Source organism: Aythya ferina (assembly GCF_964211825.1).
Source record: "Aythya ferina genome assembly, chromosome: 13".
Taxonomy (NCBI): Eukaryota; Metazoa; Chordata; class Aves; order Anseriformes; family Anatidae; genus Aythya; species Aythya ferina.
In genome coordinates, this window is record NC_140311.1 from 13,944,490 (window position 1) to 13,961,891 (window position 17,402).

Consider the following 17,402-nt stretch of genomic DNA (forward strand, 5'->3'; position numbering starts at 1 on the left):
CAGGAATTGCATCCCTGAATGGATCTTCACGGAAATAATTAATAAAACCTCCCCTAACGTTGCTTGTTCCTGTAAACTGCATATTTTAGCTATGTTTAATTCAATTCCTTGGAGCTCAACATAAGCCAGCCCTTTCTACCACACACAAGCATGACCAGAGTACGTTGTACGAGGGAGGGATGCACCGCAGAAGAACCATGGTGGCTTAGAAGAGTGGTGTGTGGCCAGGCACGGGCGTATTTCTAATCCCAGCTCTTTTTGTAGCGGACCCAAGGCTCACTTTCTGATGTGTTAAGGACCACAGCTCTGAAAAAATAATCTAAAGCCTGCTTCGCCAGGAACAAGTTGTGCAGGAGGCTGTGCTGGGTACAAAGCTGAAGATGTATTTCTTAACAACTTCTAGATCTGCTCTACCAACGCTGATATTTAACAAGGAAAGCTTGGCACATCACTTCCGACTTCCAAACCTTCCACAAGTAACCTGCTTCCATAAGCTTTCTTCTTTCTTTTTTTTTTTTTAATCTCCAACAGGTGTTTTTGCATCATTTCAACCCACTGAGTTTAACTAGGTTTGTTTTTACACAAGTGAAAACTTCAAAACTTGGTTATTTAAACTTTGCCTTCCTTCCCAAGAGCTTTCAGTGAGTGTTTGCTGTGTTTTAAGCATTCTAGGGGGAATTCCTACAACCACCTTGCCCTTTTTATTCCTGCCTGCAGGAGAAGACAACAACTAAAAATAACCTGGCCCTACACACCCAAGTTCCCCTGGTGGACACTGTACAAGAGAGCTGGCGTTTCGCTGGGCTGGGGGAAGATGGGGCTCACAAGGAGGCGACTGAATCATTCAAGCATTTGTGTCTGTAATGCCACCACGTCTATTTTCAGCTCTGACAAAAGATTCATAGTCAGATGATACTGAGCGTTGCGTTCTTTAAGCTTCAGGCTGCAAATGAAAGCAAACCTCCTACAAAAAGCACCTGAAGGGAATTTCTGCCAGCTTTGCCAAGGTCGGGCCTTCTCAGGTCTCATGTCCCTCCAGATGGTGAGGATTACCTTCGCGTGGCCTTCTCGAGGAGAAGGAGCCTGCCCGCCATTCAGAGGCAAGGCTCATATGCAAACTAAATCCCCTGGCCATTATAGACACAGTTACAACTCCGATTTTTTCTTAGAAAAAAAATGTTCTAGCACAGACTTGGTCACCAGAGCTTTGATAACGCTGGCATTTGCAAAACAACCGTGCTGACCTGACATTTTCCATCCTCCTGTTCTGTACTTCTATGCACTTAGCGATGAACTATAGCAATTCCCTCCCAACCCTTAATATTTTAGCCTCGTGACAATGTGGGCAGCCACTTTCGTACTTATTACTTCTACCGTGCTAACTTATGGTCATTTGTTACTTACCTAGAGTGTTCCTGCACTTTAAACCTCACTGAATGTGCCAACTGGCCAAGTAGCCTTATTGATACAATGCTGGTTTATTAAAAAGTTATTGTACTAGTAAACTAGCAAAAGCTACAGGAAAAAAAAAAAAAAAAAAAAAAAAGCATTTGGAGAAGGTTCATTTCCACACATGAAACGTCTCCATGCTTTCCTACAAAAAAACACTGCAGGCATCTGAGCACACGGAGCAGCTGTTCCTCTAACTCCGAGTCTCAGCTCAGAAAGAAGCTGAAAAGGGGAAATGTTGGGTAACTCTGGCAATTAAAGAAATAGCATCTTGCTATGACACTGGAACTAAATTCAGAAAAGGGACAAAATGACCACCATTTCTTAACTATCACTTTTAAGATGCAACAAAGTTTTCAAAAAGCCAAAATTCTGCCATTTGAGCAGGCAGGTAAACTGGTGTCTGTACAGCCCCCAAGGCTCGGACGAGCAGCACCCACTCATCTCCGTGTGGCTGCTCCACATGCCCACCACCGAGCTCGTCCCCTGGAAGCTGGGGCAGGAGCAGCTGTTTCTCAAACAAGAGAGAGACAACACCCCAGCAATATAGCAGCTTGATAAGAAAAGCAGATAAAATTAATAATTATCTCAATTCCCTAAGGGAAAAAGAACTATTGAAGCTTTAGGGCAAGGAAACCTTTTCATACACAATACCACCTTTAAGAAGACGCTGCAGATGGTGTGCAGGTCCTCATCAGGTTAGTGGTAGCAAAGAGATTTAAATACCAACCCCAGTCCATGGCTTTCATGCATGAGCATCCTGCTGTGTCTTCAGGTTAAAAACAATAATAATAATTAAACCTGGACTGAAATCATCACCCTTCCACATCGGTTTCAGCTCAGAGTTGTCTCAGTCTGAGAGAAGAGGCCACTTATTTGGATGTAGCCACTGCTAAGCCCTGAATGCAGCCATCCACCACCAGAGCACGTGGTGTGCCTCTCCCATCCCTGCCCCACATATACCACTCAGGCTCTCAGAAATTGTGTTTTGCTATGAAATGCACTCACAATTATCTCTTAGGGTTTGGGTTTTTTGCCTTTTTTTTTTTTTTTTTTTTTTCCTCATCTCAACTCCTCACTTTTCCCCCACCAACCACCAACTGTTCCTTTCCAGTCCATGCACACAAATACTCCAGCTAAACTTTCAAACACACCGCACTGCTGCTGGCTATGCAAGTCTGCCTGTTTCTAACTATTTTTAAAATGCAGATGATGAGAGAGATTGAGATTAGAGGGGCTGGCTGAGGGCTTGAAGTGCGCTGTTTTCAAGAAAAAATTCCCAGAAGCTATAGCTGACAACCTCTTCATCATCATTAATCCATACAATTTCATTAACAGCTATTGTGATCGCTGAATTTAGCTTTCCTTTTCACTGATAAATAGAAGCCTGGCCCTGATTGTACTGGAATAACATTATTCTCTCTCTGGGAGGACCTGCTGCTGACTTTCCTGTAATTTCCCATCCACTCAGCCCCAGCTTTTCCACGACCCCTGCCCCAACAGCTCAGCAAGGAGATGTTGAGAGGTTGCACTTCTGAGAAGGTTGTGTGAGGACTGCACGGGAAAGTGGCGTGACTCGAATACACGGCCTCAGAGCATTTGCAATGGCCATGTGTCCCTAATGTCATCACCAGAGGAAGCTGCGGCTGGACTGCAGCTTTAACAGCGAGCCAGCCCATCCGAGAGAGCAGCTCTGCCACCAGGTGTGAGCCCACAAGAAATGGTTATTGCTGCATGGCCCCTCCGTGTCGAGGCTGATGCTCATTAAGGCGAGAGCGTGGCACTTGCTTTTATTCCCTGAATAAACAGAGCACTACAATCTCCAGGCTGACAATTCAGAAAAAGAAACTTGCTTATTTGGCCATTTCCTCACACCATGCTTTTTGTTTGCATTTTAAAGCTTTCATCCATAAATCACATCAAAGGCCAAGCACCAACGGCTGTCCCTTAAAAAACCCACAACCATTACTGCTTTCCACCTGCACTGCAGTGGATCGTGTCCATGAAGTTACGGCTCCAAAAGGGTGAAGACTTCCAACAAGTGTTATAAAAGATCCTTCACGCTCCAGTGGAAAATCACTGATCTGCACATTTCATGCAGCTCACGGGTGAGCCAGCTGTAGTACAAACCTTGCACGGAGCTGGGAAGCTTCACAGGACTCCCGACAACTGCTCGGAGTTCCCACAGAGTCGAGTTTACGATTCAGGGCAAAGGCTGCCAAAAATTTCGCTTGTGGCCACGCTGAATGGGTGCTGGCTTCTGACCAGGCTGCCATGCCTCTGCCTGTATCGTGGTGGAGGACGAGGGCTGCAGGCCAGCATTTCGCAGAAATAGATTTGCAAAACTTTGCTTTCATTTGAAGGCAGGAGGAAACCCAACAAGCACCCTAGGACGGCACCACGCAAGGAGCACGCTGCGGTCACTCAGCTGGGCTGCCAGGCCTGGGACTTGCTCAGGTTTGCCCTCCTGCAGGCTCACGCTGCTCCCTGCGCCTCGCTTCTCCTCTGCGCCAAGCTGCACTTGCCACTGCTTCAGAGCCGGCAGGGAACAAAACGAGTCCTTAGAAATTGATTTTTAAAAGGAAATGCATCCCTGAAGTGAATCATGACTGATTAAAACAAGGGCCTTTTTTCAGCTTGGCTCTATTAAAATATATGACAGCTGTCACATAGTATAGAAAGGACACCTGGAAGCCAGATTCCAGAGCGGTTTGGTAACTGGCAAGATCATTGCTCTTATTTCTACTTTTTCCACTTCTGCATTTTGCTTCCTGCAAGAGCACCACCCGAGGAGTGCCTGGGAGAGGATTCAGCCCCAGGGGCAGCGGGCAGGTTCCTCTACAGCAGGGCTGGGAGGGCCAGGACTCTATCACACGGGGTTGAACCCTGTTTAGCAAAGAGCCCTGCTCGTGCTGTGCCTGCCTCTGAGCTCCAGACAGGCAAAAATCCTCCTCTGGCAGAGCCAGCTCCGCTTCCTGAGCAACATCCCAAGGGAAAGAGCAGGGCCATGGGAGACATATGGATGCTGAGCCTTACCGGAGACTCCCAGAGCACACACATGGGTGCTTCAGATCCTCACAGCAAGCTGTTAACCCCCCTGCAGCGCTGCCTTAAAACGCCCACGCTGTGCTCAGAAAGAGGTGAGCCCGGGACTGCTGCCCGGCACGGGGCTGCAGCACGTCCAGCAGTGGCTCTGCTGAGCAAACGGGAGGGCTGAGGCTCCCCCTTCCCAACACAAAACAACCTCCTCGTGCGGGCTCCGTGATTTACAGCGCTGGTCTCGTGAAGCTGCACTGACCCGTGAGCAGCCAGTGCTTACACGGGCTCCTTCTGCTCGCTGGAGCGGAGGAGAGCCTCTGGGGACTGTGCTCGCTGAGCTCCCCCGGCAGCCATCACACGGTCCCTGCACGCTCTGATCGATATTTCGGTGAGGCGACAGCCTTACGAGAGCCTCCACCACGCCGCGACACGGCACCTCCGGCCATCCCATCTGGCCGAAGTCTGAAGAAATAAAAGATGGGCCTTGTGCTGGGTCTGGGAGGTCAGCAGGTTCAGGCGCGCTTGAGAGTGTGACTAAGGTTTCGTGGCAGGTCATCTCTCTATTTCCTGACGTGGAAACTATTTTATTTAATACTTCACTGCAATAACAGACCGTTGTGTAATACCCCCAACAACAACCTTCAGCACCGATCTGCTGCCCCAGGCAGGTAAAGCTCAACCACAGCATCATTACCAGGCTGTGAATTAAAAGCTCTGCAATGCCCTGCCGGAGCCAAGTGGCCATTCCCCAGCCCGTGGCTCCAGCAGAGGCCTCCAAGGAGGTCCCTGCAGGCCTGTGTCCCTGCCCCAGGAGGCTGGTGGTGCTTTGCAAGCAGTTCCTGACAAGACACAGCACTCCTGGAGCAATTACACGTGGGGGTGAAGTGCCTTTCCCCTCCCAACACACAACGCAAGGCAGTGCCAGACACGTACCGTGCTCTGCCCGTCACTCGGCCACCACAGGAACGTGGTGAACACCACCGCGTAAGAGGTTCCTCGTTCCTAATTATGAGTTTCTTGCTGGTCCTCATTTGCTGCCTTCTGATTTTCCCAATTTCTGAAGAGAGGTTGCTGCTAGGCATGGGGCAGAGCACAGACTCTGGGATATAGCAGGAAACCTCTGCTTGCCTTTACCTTTTGGAAAATAGGGCAAGAAAACCAGGAGGTGAAAAATGCTTCCTAAATACAGTCTGGACCAGTAAATCACACCAGAAGTTAAAGAACAGAAAGTGACCAAGTGGCACTCAAATTTCATTGCCTGAGTTTCATCTTGGAACTGCTTCCAGCTTGAGCAAAGCACTTGGTGAAAACCCACAGTGTATAGTGGCTTGAAATCCAACGCTGAGCTGCTGAAGGCTGGAAAAATTCCTCTCCAAGACACCAAGAGCAGTGGCAGGAGGGAACAGTGTGAGGGACACCGGCCCCACCGCCAGCTGCTCTTCTCTCCAGCAAAAGGACGGGGTTACTGCCCGGCTGGAAAAGCCAAAGATCCACCAGAAGGCAGCAGGGAAGGGGTCAGGACACCCGAGGACAGCTCCAGTTAAAGACCCAACTGCTGTTTGAAAGAAGGTGTAGAAGTAAGGAAGGTGCTAAAAATCTCTGGGTGAAGCAGCTGGGGTTTGCTCTCAGACAGCAGCGCTGATTTGGGTTCTCTGCCCGCTAGACACAGAGCAGGAACCCATCAGGCAGACGAGCCAAACACCATTAACTGAGATTATTCTCAACCACATTTATATTTTCATTCTGTTCAAGCAGAGACAGAAATTACTTTTTTCCTACAAGGCTGTGAATGACTGCTTTTCTTATTCCAGGCCAGCACAAAGTACAGGCAATGTTGATCAGTTTTCCCTGACTACAAAGAAATCAAGTTTGGTGAGTCCCACCCTTTTCTATTTGACGGGAAGGCAAAAACTGGAGCCAGTCATTAATTACAGAGCAGGATCCACATTTATAAGGTGGACAGCAGCAGCTCTGCAGATCTGGAGAGCAAGCAGCCCGTGGGAAGCCCCCCAGACTCCCATCAGCTCAAGGCGTGGCAGCATTGCCAGATAAGAAGTTTAGATACGGATTCAAATGTCTCCACAGATCAGCCGTTTGCCTCCAGCTTTAACACATGGGATGCGTTTCAGGGTTCCCGGCGGGCTCACTAGACAGCTGCAACTATTTTCTCCTAATCAAGAAGCCTACCTGCAGCCAACCCCCCCAGCGGCAGGCAGGTCCCGCTCTCCTCCTGCAGCAGCGACTGTGACCTTCTCAATACCGCGCTGATTCCAGCGCTCGCATTTTTCACAGCTCCCTGTCACAGCACAGAACAAGCCCGCGTGATGTGACCGCAGGCACTCGTGGGACCGAGCATTAGGCAGCCCTTCACGAGGCAGCGCAGGCTCCAGCAGATGGGCAGCCCCTGCTTTGTGAGCCCTGCCATGCCACGGGGTTTCCTGCAGCCAGTTTGATCACCTCCGAGGAAAGCGAGCTTTACACCTGATGCATCTGTGCTGAAAGACCCCCTGCCTTTAAAATGACTTTTCGGAGTGTTATTGGGAACAACAACATTAAGATAATGGCAAGACTGACAGTGAGAAATTCGCAGGGGATGCAGAATAAATGAAAACAATTAGTATTATAAATACAGGCTGGGCTTCACGTGTCTCACATGTCAATTATCCACACCGAACTTCTGAGGCTTTATCGTTAACAGGTTTGTTTTGGCAAAAGCTATAAAAATGAAGAGAAAAACCCAACAGTGCTGTTTGAAATTTATGCCATCACAGAGCTGCAAATAAAATGGAAGAATATTTTTATGAGCCATCAAATGTCTCGGCTAATACCAAGAGGCAGTTACTGAAACAAAAATTGTGAACGAGCCTGCCTAACAGCCAGCCCACTGTTTTGATTTTCCTGATGAAATGAGGAACAATTCGTGCTCGTACAGGAGAGTGGATGAGATCTGTTCAAGTATCAGCTCTGGCGGAACGCACATTAGCTGAGCGCATGGGTTTTGAGGTCAGCTGTCATTCTTTCTGAATTGCTCCCCGAGCAGATCACAGAGCAGATGGAAAAGGCCAGTTTGACATGACTCTTTGACTTAATTATAGCATTACTAAGACAGCATATGGAGTTGGGATGTACTGTAGGATTTCATCCAATAACTTTATTTCTCATAAATTCAGCGATCTGCTTCATTTGCTTTTACTTCATCTTCAGCGTCTGCATCCGCTGCATCTGAATTATTTTTACCTGTGCATTACTAGGTCAAGCTCTCCTACCAAGTACAAGAGACATAAATCCACATTAATGTTTAAAGAACCACAGAATTTGAATTGTGTATCAAGTACCAGATCATTTCCAAAACATCAGTATTTGAACTGATTCACTGTTTTCAGCGTTAATTGTGTCAGATCCCTCGAGTTATCCCATGACTGCTCAGAGACGAGCGATGCCAGACTGGTCTAGTGACGAACAGGCTTTGTATTACGGAGACTAACACCCCCTCCTTCCCCCACAAAGAATCATCGCACGGCATATGCCTGCCCATATGCACTAGGCAGTGCTCTGCAAAGAGCAAAAATCGGTCCAGCAGGAAGAGAGGCAGAGATGAAATCCCGAACGCGCTACCTGGAAGCCCGGCGTGATTTAGCACCTTAGCACTGCTCCACTTCGATATCAATGGTCACAGAAAGCCCTGCAGCCTTCCCACCTGCAGAACAGCAACCTATCAACAAGAGATTTCAGTTCTCGGCACTGATCTTACGTTGGGAAGATTTTAGGGAAGGAGAAAATAGAAGTGTTGTTCTGGCCCCCTGAATGCTGCAGGTACGCAGGGTTTTGCACCAGCCACCTGTGTCAATGCTTGCACCATCTGCAACACCGATAGGTTCAGACAGGACATCAGGGGATATTGTAGGCGTTGACGTGATAAAATAAGAAACCTGCCATCACGGAAAAACATACTTAACTGGACTGCAACTTCCTCCAAGATCTATTATTGCATGAAGGGTGCTGTGCTGTGCAGAATACAGTACCACTGGCAGATGTACCCAAACCGGGAAGCACGCAAATCCAACTCCTACGTGATGGTTTTAATACCCTTCAACCGTTTTCCTAAGAGGAGGAAATGGGGAAAGGATGGGTCTGTCAAACAGCGAGAAAGTGGTTCATTTCCTCTGCCGTCTCTCACATGATTTCAGCTTTTTCCTGCTGGGCACAAATGGAAGGTGGCAGCTGTTTGAAATTGGAAGGGACAGGAAGAAAGAAAAACAAACAAACAAACAAAAGGAATGAAAACTCATTTTTCTATGATTTCTAAATTTCTAAATTAAACTTTCAGGGGAAAAAAAAAAAAACAGGTTTCATTTTGAAATTTCAACATGCAATTAAAAAGACAGCAAAGGTTTTCCTCTAAAAATATTACTTCTGAACAGTTTTTTTTTCCAACAAGAGATGTCATTTTAATCACCTCGCAGCTCTTAGCTGTAATATAGAAGGCTTTTAATTCAGCAACTTGCCCTGACAAAGCAGGTTGTCAAACCTCCCCCTGAGGATCTCTCTCCAAAGCCGCCTGTTGGACCCCTTTATCATCTTTGGCACCTTTTGCTCTTCACTTCAGCTTTCTTAAAGATGAATCCAACTCAAAGTAGGGGGAAAAAAAAGGTGGAAAAGGACAACACAACATAGAACCAAATATATAACGCTTCTGAAGATTTCTCACTGCCTCAAAACCTTAAAATGCCCAATTTGAGAGGCTGGTGTCTCAAAGTGCCACATTAACAACTGATCACCATCAAGCTGAGTTTAACTACTTGCACTTACAAACTCAGTGAAAATAGATGGATGGTTAATGGCTCCTCATTTGTTTTCTGGGCAGGAAACAGACTATTGCACCACCTGGCAAGGAGGTACAAGCTCCCTGGGTGCTGCAGAGCCTGCCCATGGATGCTCTCAGCCTCTCCTGGATGTTTTCAGCACACCTCACCTCTAAGCCCCACGGCAGACCAGGCTGTGCTGCAAGGAACGGGAGCTGGGTACAAAGAGCAACCAGGATCGAGTACAGAAAGATCCCAAACAAGAAAGAAAAGGAGAAAGGAGCATACGGAGGAGTAAAACAAAACCAAATGGGTACTTGTGGATGTTCCTCACAAGGCACTCCATCTCACTTGAGTCTTACTGCACTCAGCCTCAAAAGGCTGCAATTTATTATTTTGTCCAGCACTTGCAATAAAAACAAGATATTCCTCCTCTACCATTGTAATTCAGCAACACAGAAATGTCTTCTGATTTTTTTGTTGACAAAGCAGAGGTCGACTTGACCCGTTTCCTCTAAATTCCCCCCCGTTACCCATGCAGAGCGCTGCAGTTACCATCCGGCACAGCGCAAGCTGCAATTCAGCCTTGCAAGTCAGCACGGCCAAAGCCAGCAGCTGCTGGTGGCTACGACAGACGATACCAACTCCACCGTCCATCCTGTCACAACCTGTTACTTTGCTTTTGAGGCTGACGGTTTTGTTCTGGGGGGCTGCGGTAAGGGGCTCATCTCTTCTGGGGCCCAGCCTTGGGATGGAGGCAAGCACGAGCTGGGCCGAGCTTCGCCATCACCCCAACCCCAGAACTGCACAACTGCAACGTCAGCCACTTGGGACCCCACAGTGAAACTCAAACCCAACAGAGCCCAAACTTTTCAAGGTCCAACTCAGACTTGTAACTTTGGCTCCTTTTTAGGTTTCTACTAAGATTTACTTGACTTAGATTAACGCTATCAAGGGTTACAGGGGGAAAAAAATAATGAAGAAATTGAGGTATTTATGGCTGGGTTTTTAAGAAGATTTGGACAACCCAATGCCATTAGGAACTGTCAGCCTACAAAGCGCAGTGCTTTACGCAGAGTGCTGTACCCTGCGCTCACAGGATTGTACATTTCAGCATATTTTAGCTCTACTTTCAACATTTGCTATTTAATATTACACAATTACTACGTAATGCTTGTTGACAAAAAACAAGATGTTCACACGAGGGTTCTCAAACTTCCATACATAAAATTGAGTTTACCCGATTGCTGAGAAGGAGCTCATTTGTCTTGGAGTAGCTTTAAGTCAGGCTGCTTCTACCACAACGGCTTCGCGCAGTGACGTGCGTGCGAGACCCGCTCTAATGAAACACGACAGCAGGAAACTTGGAGTTAGCTGCAAGCACTGCGAGTCACAAACACACCTTGGAGAAGTTATCGCCCACACCATCGCTCCCCAGAGGCACATCAACACTTGAAAGAGGTCTCCTCTGAGAGGCTTTTACAGTCATGCCACAAAAGCCCGGGTGAAAGGCAGTTTTTCCTGCAGGTGCCTCTCCCAGGAAAAAATACTTCCTCCTTCACCTAGGGAACACGTAACAGACTCGTAGGTAACCTCAAATAAAAATGATTTAGAACTACTTAAGCAAGAAAAATATTCATATTGCGTCTACCTAACATCTAGCTGTTATGATTAGAAGTCAGCCAGAAATTTCGCCACGATGAACTTTCAAGGCAAAACTGAAGCATCGCTACTTGACAAATAAATAAAAAACTAGAGAGACAGAGAGGAAAGAAATGCCCACCTCGTTTTCAAATGACATTTTAGATAATTCAGCTTGACACTTCAAAATACAGAATTTAGCTGGTGCTGCATCTTTCACAACATGGGAGACGAGCTGTGTGGCAAATAAAGATGGGGTTATCTGCTGCTGTACTACAGGCAAGACCTGGGTCCCGACACCTCCTTACATAAGCCCTAAATTAAAATTAGCCTAGAAAAGCTTTGTTCTTGCTATGGAAGGCAACAATGAGCCTTCTCTCTCAACAGAAATATTTGTGCAGGAACCATGGCCAGATCTCCAAACCAGCCCACCAATTTGTGGGCCCAGCTTGCCCTGCAACTACTTTTTTTTTAAATTAAAAAAATACAATTAATTTTATATATTAATTTAATTTTATATATTAAATAATCAAATAAATCAATAAAGTAGAAAGGAGGATTTAATTCATACGTAATGGAAGAGTAACAGGTAACATTCCCAACGTAATATCCTCCACTTAGGAAACTGCACGCAGTTCAGTAAGACCCAAAGGTGTATTTTTAATAGGAAAAAACAGCTACATCCTTAAAGGGTCTTTTCTGGGATGGGACAGGAAATAGAAAAGAAGCTTTGGTCACCTCTGGCATTTGTAGCAGCAGATAACCTTAAACACCATTAACAATTTTCCTGCAGTTAAACTGTCCGCAGAGTAATTTAACCTGCTCCAGAACCGCTGGATAACAAAATTCCTGGGGAAAAAATGCAAAAAGAATTCCGTAACTGTAACATTACCATGGATAAAGGGAAATTCATGTATAGAATTACTGGATATCAAACACTCATTTCTTATCACAAACTTCTCTGGCTCACAGGCATTACAACTCTACAAAGGCAGCATCAGAAGCAGCAACTGAGCCACACGCTCCTGGGGAATTCAGAAATGGTTTTCTAAAACTATCTCCTCCTCTTCAGACATGACATGATATTCTTGGAGACTGCCAACTCATCTATGCATCTGGGAAAAAGCAGTGAGCAGAGAAGCAGGATGAATAAATAAAATAACCCTCTTAACTTTCGCAGAGATGAAAAACCTTTGTTGACTAACTTTCTTAGAAAAGAAACGCAGTTTCTTTTTGAAGAGTTGTTAGGATAAAAATTCAGTTCTGGATCTTAGTACAGTCACCGCTGGGAGCAGGAAGAGTCTAAACAACACAAGAGAAGCACCTCCAGCTGATGCAGCAGTCCCGAAGTTAAACCTCGGGTCCTCTCTGAGCGAATTGACCTGACGGAGAGATGTGCACACGGACACGGAACCACCACCAGTTCCCTCGTCCAACACCCACTGAACAAGCAGTAAATAAACCTCTCGGGTGCTCTTTAGAAAAAAAGATAACAGTTAAAGCCTCCCAGTGAAAAGGTAAGTATCTAGACAGCTCATTTAAATATCAATCATCCCAACTTGCCTCTACTTGACTCCTCCGCTCTGCTCCCATGGAAGCTGAGGGGACTTTGCTGCTGCCACCAAGACGAGACCTTGCCCAGCTCTGCAGCTGCCAGCCCAGCCTCCTGCTCCCAGCTCTCTGCATATTTTATAGAGGAGACGAGCAGAGTACTGAGGTTAGTTCAATATTAGCAAAAACACCTTCACAGCTGCTGGAAGTTTATTAAATGCCACAAATGTTGGCAAGACAAGTCTTTCAGATAAACTTGATCTTTCCCATTTTTACATTCTAGAAATTAGTCTGTAAATTTTAACCCATGATAACCTACGATAAATAGTACCTTAGATAGCTAACCGAATTCTAATGACTGGTCATCTGGTTTCTGTCCATCCTAAAGACGGATACAGTTCCAACAAGAACACTGCTCTGCACAAACCGAGCATTTTCTCTTCCTGCCTTCTTTGGAATAAGAGGGGGCAGACCAACCAATGCTGCTCTACAGGGGATTTTTTTTTTTTTTTGCTTCATTTTCCAAAGGATCTCATGCTGCTGCTTGCGTCTCTGGGCTGAGTTTCTGCACAAAAACTTCCCCAACCTTTCTGACACTGCTGCAGCTTTAGGGTGCGTGGCTTAAGTTCACTCAGAGTTTTGTTTGGTGAGGACAAAGGATGGCCTACACCTCCCAGATCTTACCAACCTGTGAGCTGTCTGGTGAGGAACTCTGCTCTCCAGGAGCCTTTACACATCTGTTTTCCAGCATGTTTTCCTTTGTCACCATCAAAGCCCTACTCAGGGCTTTTTGCAAATACAGTTTCTGCTTAAGTTTCAGAAGCTCTCACCAAAAAACTTAAAAGTTTTTTCAACCCAAAAACTCCTAGGCCTGAACTGCTGAGTTCAAACCGCTCCAGGTTCACTCTCACAAGTGACTACCATGACTTAAAAAGAATAATTTCAATGTCGGAGATGTTCTGAAGTTAAGGAGCTTCCCAGCACCCATTACTTTCACTGCTGTGCTGAGAACAGTGCCTGGAGGTGAAATAATTTTTGTCTGCAGCAATCAGAGCTCAGAGCAAGGAGGCTCAATGCTGCTCCGCACCTCCAGCATTCCGGATGATTTCTGGTTTTCAGCATCTGTTCAGGATAATTAGTCCATCACTGCTTGGAAAAACTAAAGGTTTTCTAAGGTTCTTTCCCATCACTTAAGCCAGCATGCAGTAGTGCCTTATACCCCCGTTTTGTATTTTACTCTCATTAGGTTGTTTCACCCCATTCCTTAATCTTGAGATACTGAGAACTTGGCTTGGTTCTAAAACAAAAAGTTGCATAATTTGAGCTGATGCCTTCCAGCCAACCTCTGCCAAATGCAGTCTGCTTAAAAACTTAAGCCTATCTAGCTGGAGCTGGTAAGAAACTTGCGGCAAAAGCTGCTTTATAAATAAACCTTGTACTCTTGCGTTTGGAGAAAAAAAAATGTTTCACACAGGAAACAGAGAATATCTGACTGCACGGAACCAGAGGAGACATTCAACGGCGTCAATACACTCATCCAAAAGGGTCTGCTAATTAAAAGCAAATGACTCCTTGCAAACGGAGCAGCAGTTTCGCTTGTCTGAGTAGGCAGCATGTGACTCTCTGCTTTCAGTTCCTGAAAATGTGACAGACGTAACAGACAGACGTTGAGTAAGAAGCCACTGCCTCCACAACGCGCTCGGGGCCAAACTTCAACTTCCCTGTAATTACACTGTGATGCTGGAAGAGAGCACAAACGGGCTGGAGATTTTTTTCTCCCTGAACATATTTATAGCCACATTATAAGTACTGATTGGACATCACAGGTGGTCCTCTGGCAGAGCAGGACCTCCACTGGGCTGCTTCTGAAAGCTGTGTGTGGAGCAACCTAAAGGAAAAGCCCAGGTTCTACCCCTGATGCGACACAGCTTCTTTAACCTGGTCAGAAAGCGCTGAGCGTGTTCAGAGTTATTGAAGAACATTTCTCATCTGCTTTCTTCTTGATGTCATAAATTAGAAGAAGAAATCAGATCTCCCTCACACATGCTAGTCATAGCTCTTAAACCACATTTGGTCCAGCTAAAGCGTAGGTGGTTAAAATACCACGAGGATGGCAATCGCATCAACTCCTCCGCACAAAGTAGGGGTAATAAAAACTGCTTATTAGGGTTATATCTTCATAAAAATGCTTTAAGCTCCTTTACATGGAATATATATTTTATATATATATATAAATATATATCACAAACTTCTTGGAGTTCAAGCAAACTATTTCCAACCAAAACAGTTTTCAGGTAAATACATCTCACTGGTGCCCAGCCCTGGCATAAATTTCAGGTGCCCAAATGTCTCCTGAAATTTGACCTTTAGTAAACAAGAACTCCCGATGCCCTGAGAACTGCATTGGGAAAATACATTAATCATGAAACAAACATGAAACAAATTCCATATTCTGCAAGGTTTCAAAACTACAAAAAGAAGAAAGTCAGTTTTAAGAGAAAGCCAACTGAAAAGTGCTTGAAAATGTCGGAGTTAGATGGAAAAAACAAAACTGCCTTTCATAAATACTGTAATTTTTTTATGAATGCTCCTGAGTCCCTTAATTTTCTGTGAAGCCTTTAGGACACTGTAACAACGCCGCTTTGCTTGTTACCCTACCATTAAAATAAATAAATAAAAGCTTGCTCACTCCCACATGCTAATTCAAAAGGCTCCAAGTAATCATAACGGGCTCACTTCAGATCCTTACTAAATGCTCAACATGTTCAATGTGGAGTGCTTTTTCTTGCCTATTATCAAGTAAAAAGTAGAGTTATTTGTTATCATTAAAGCCCTGGCGGAGATGCTCTCAGAGACTTCTTTCTGTTGATGGAGGCCAATTTGTTGGGCAGGAGGGGAATCGGGGCTCCTGAAGCTCATTGAGAAAGTTGAGCAGGCACCCATCCCTCTCACTGCCTGCTATATTCACCAAATGAGTTCATTAGTCTAGCACGTAGAATTAGTCTTTTGTGAGACTAGGGAAGGAAAACAGGATAGCAAGGGTAGGAATTTATGCCGAGGCTCGATAATATGCCCCGGGGCAGCAGGCAGCACGCCTCTGTCAGCTGGCTCTGCTGGGTGCTGAGCTCAACCCTGTCACCTTCCCGGGACGAGCAGCTCTGCGCAGCGGGATTTCCTACCTGCCACTCCATCCCTCCGTCCTTCTGGCCACGAATCGTAACAACAGATACAGAAAACAAGAACAAAGACCAAGCTGAAAGGGAAGAAGTGACAACTTCCCAAATCAGATGTGACTGTGACCCAAATCAGGAGGGGAAGAAAGATTAATTCCTCCTGGCATGCTAATTAATCATCACATAGATTGCTTATTGATTTTCTCCTGGTCACTCCGATACCTTAGGAAGCTCACTCGTTTCATACAAACTCCTCATAGAACAGCAGAGCAAAAGCAGACAGAAAACCCACAGGGATCAGGTGATCTCCCAGTGAGGCAAACCAGGTCTCGTTGATAAAAGCAGCCAAATTCCCAAGGTCGCCCCTACGGCACCGCAGCTTCTTAAAGCTGTCCTACCCTGCACAGGACAACAGGCTGAATTCCCAGAGAAGTTACCTAACAGGACATTTCCTAATTATAGGATTAATTACCGCCACAGAATAAACAGCAGGTCACGTAAGGCTGAGGGTAACGATTGATATGAAGGAGCTAATTGCACCAAATAACACCAACAGCTACTCCTGAACTAGGAATTCGTAATACAGGGAGGTTCAATTGTCATCACCCCTGGAATGGGGAAGCACACGGTTGTGGGATCCTTTAGCTTGGAGAAGACTGCTGAGATCAAGTCCAAGCAGCAAATTGCGAAGGTTTCTGATTTGGCCAGGTCTGCCTTTCTGCCTTCCCCCTCACCACAGACCCTGCAGCAGGCAAAGCTTCCCCCAGGTAACGTGCCTGGGACGATCCAACACAAGACGAACGATGCCAGGAGAAAGCCCACCCAGCCCAGCCCCGCGAAGGGCTCCGGCAGCAACGTGCCCCCCGCAGCGAGTCCATCTGCCCCCACCTGCACACCCTGCTCCCAGCACTGCGGGCACTGCTCGGCAGTAGCTGAGCAGGGAGGGATCCGTCCCTCTAAATGCAGATTTAAGCACGTGTTTAACAGCTTTTCTGAAGCGAGATGCTGATGCATTTAAGAGGAAAAAAAATAGTGGTTTTTGTTTGTATTATCCTGACAGAAGCAGGTGCCTGAATAATGCTTTCCCCAGTAGGAGGAAACTGTAGAAGGTTTTTTTTTTTTTCTATCCTAGGAAAACAGTCAACAGCCTTGTGCCCCTAGAACAGGGGAATGAAAACTGTTTACATCTTATCTCTAAATAGTATGAACACATGCCATTTAAGCTGTTGATTTTCTTTGGCATGCTCTGGGTACCAGGGAAACATCCGAACTGCAAAGGTTTTAGTTGCCTTTGTTAGGTTTTATTGGGTAGCAAACAAGTTTTCAGCGCGGATCACAGAGAAACTGCCTGCACTGATGGAGCAGGCATAGCAGCGAGCAAGGAAAATCCTTGTGGGCAGCATCTTGTTTGCTTGGGCACGGGGACATGGCTCAGGTCTTGTCTCCTTATACCTTTTATACTGTTGATACTGACAGTATAAAATCCGGGTTAACCCCCATCTGTCAGCACCCCGTCCTGCACCTCCCTCCAAAGGCTTTGGGTTCCCTTAGAGCCAGGCAGAGCCACTGCCACCTTCCAACCACGTTGAGGCCACATGGCACACAAAAAATGGATTTATGTCACAGGAAACAACCCTACTCCATGCAAATGAATCAATCAGAGACCCATGCAAATCTTTGAGCCATTTTTGCAGCACCTTGCCTCAAAAGTTACCTTGACAACCTTACTGTCTCTGACATCACCTAG

The 17,402-nt window shown here is 46.1% G+C and overlaps 1 protein-coding gene across 20 annotated transcripts in view; it reads right to left on the reverse strand.

Annotated features, from left to right (window-relative positions):
• The window catches only part of IL1RAPL2 (interleukin 1 receptor accessory protein like 2), a 391,415-nt gene that overhangs the window by 183,154 nt on the left and 190,859 nt on the right, over positions 1 to 17,402 (reverse strand). For 13 of the 20 annotated variants that reach the window (XM_084534704.1, XM_084534717.1, XM_084534715.1 and 10 more), the window contains one exon: positions 12,495 to 12,611. The exons of the other annotated variants lie outside the window; for them this stretch is intronic. In XM_084534704.1, the coding sequence (XP_084390830.1) occupies positions 12,495 to 12,611 (117 nt within the window). The remainder of the gene's footprint in view (positions 1 to 12,494; positions 12,612 to 17,402) is intronic. 20 annotated transcript variants of the gene reach the window in all.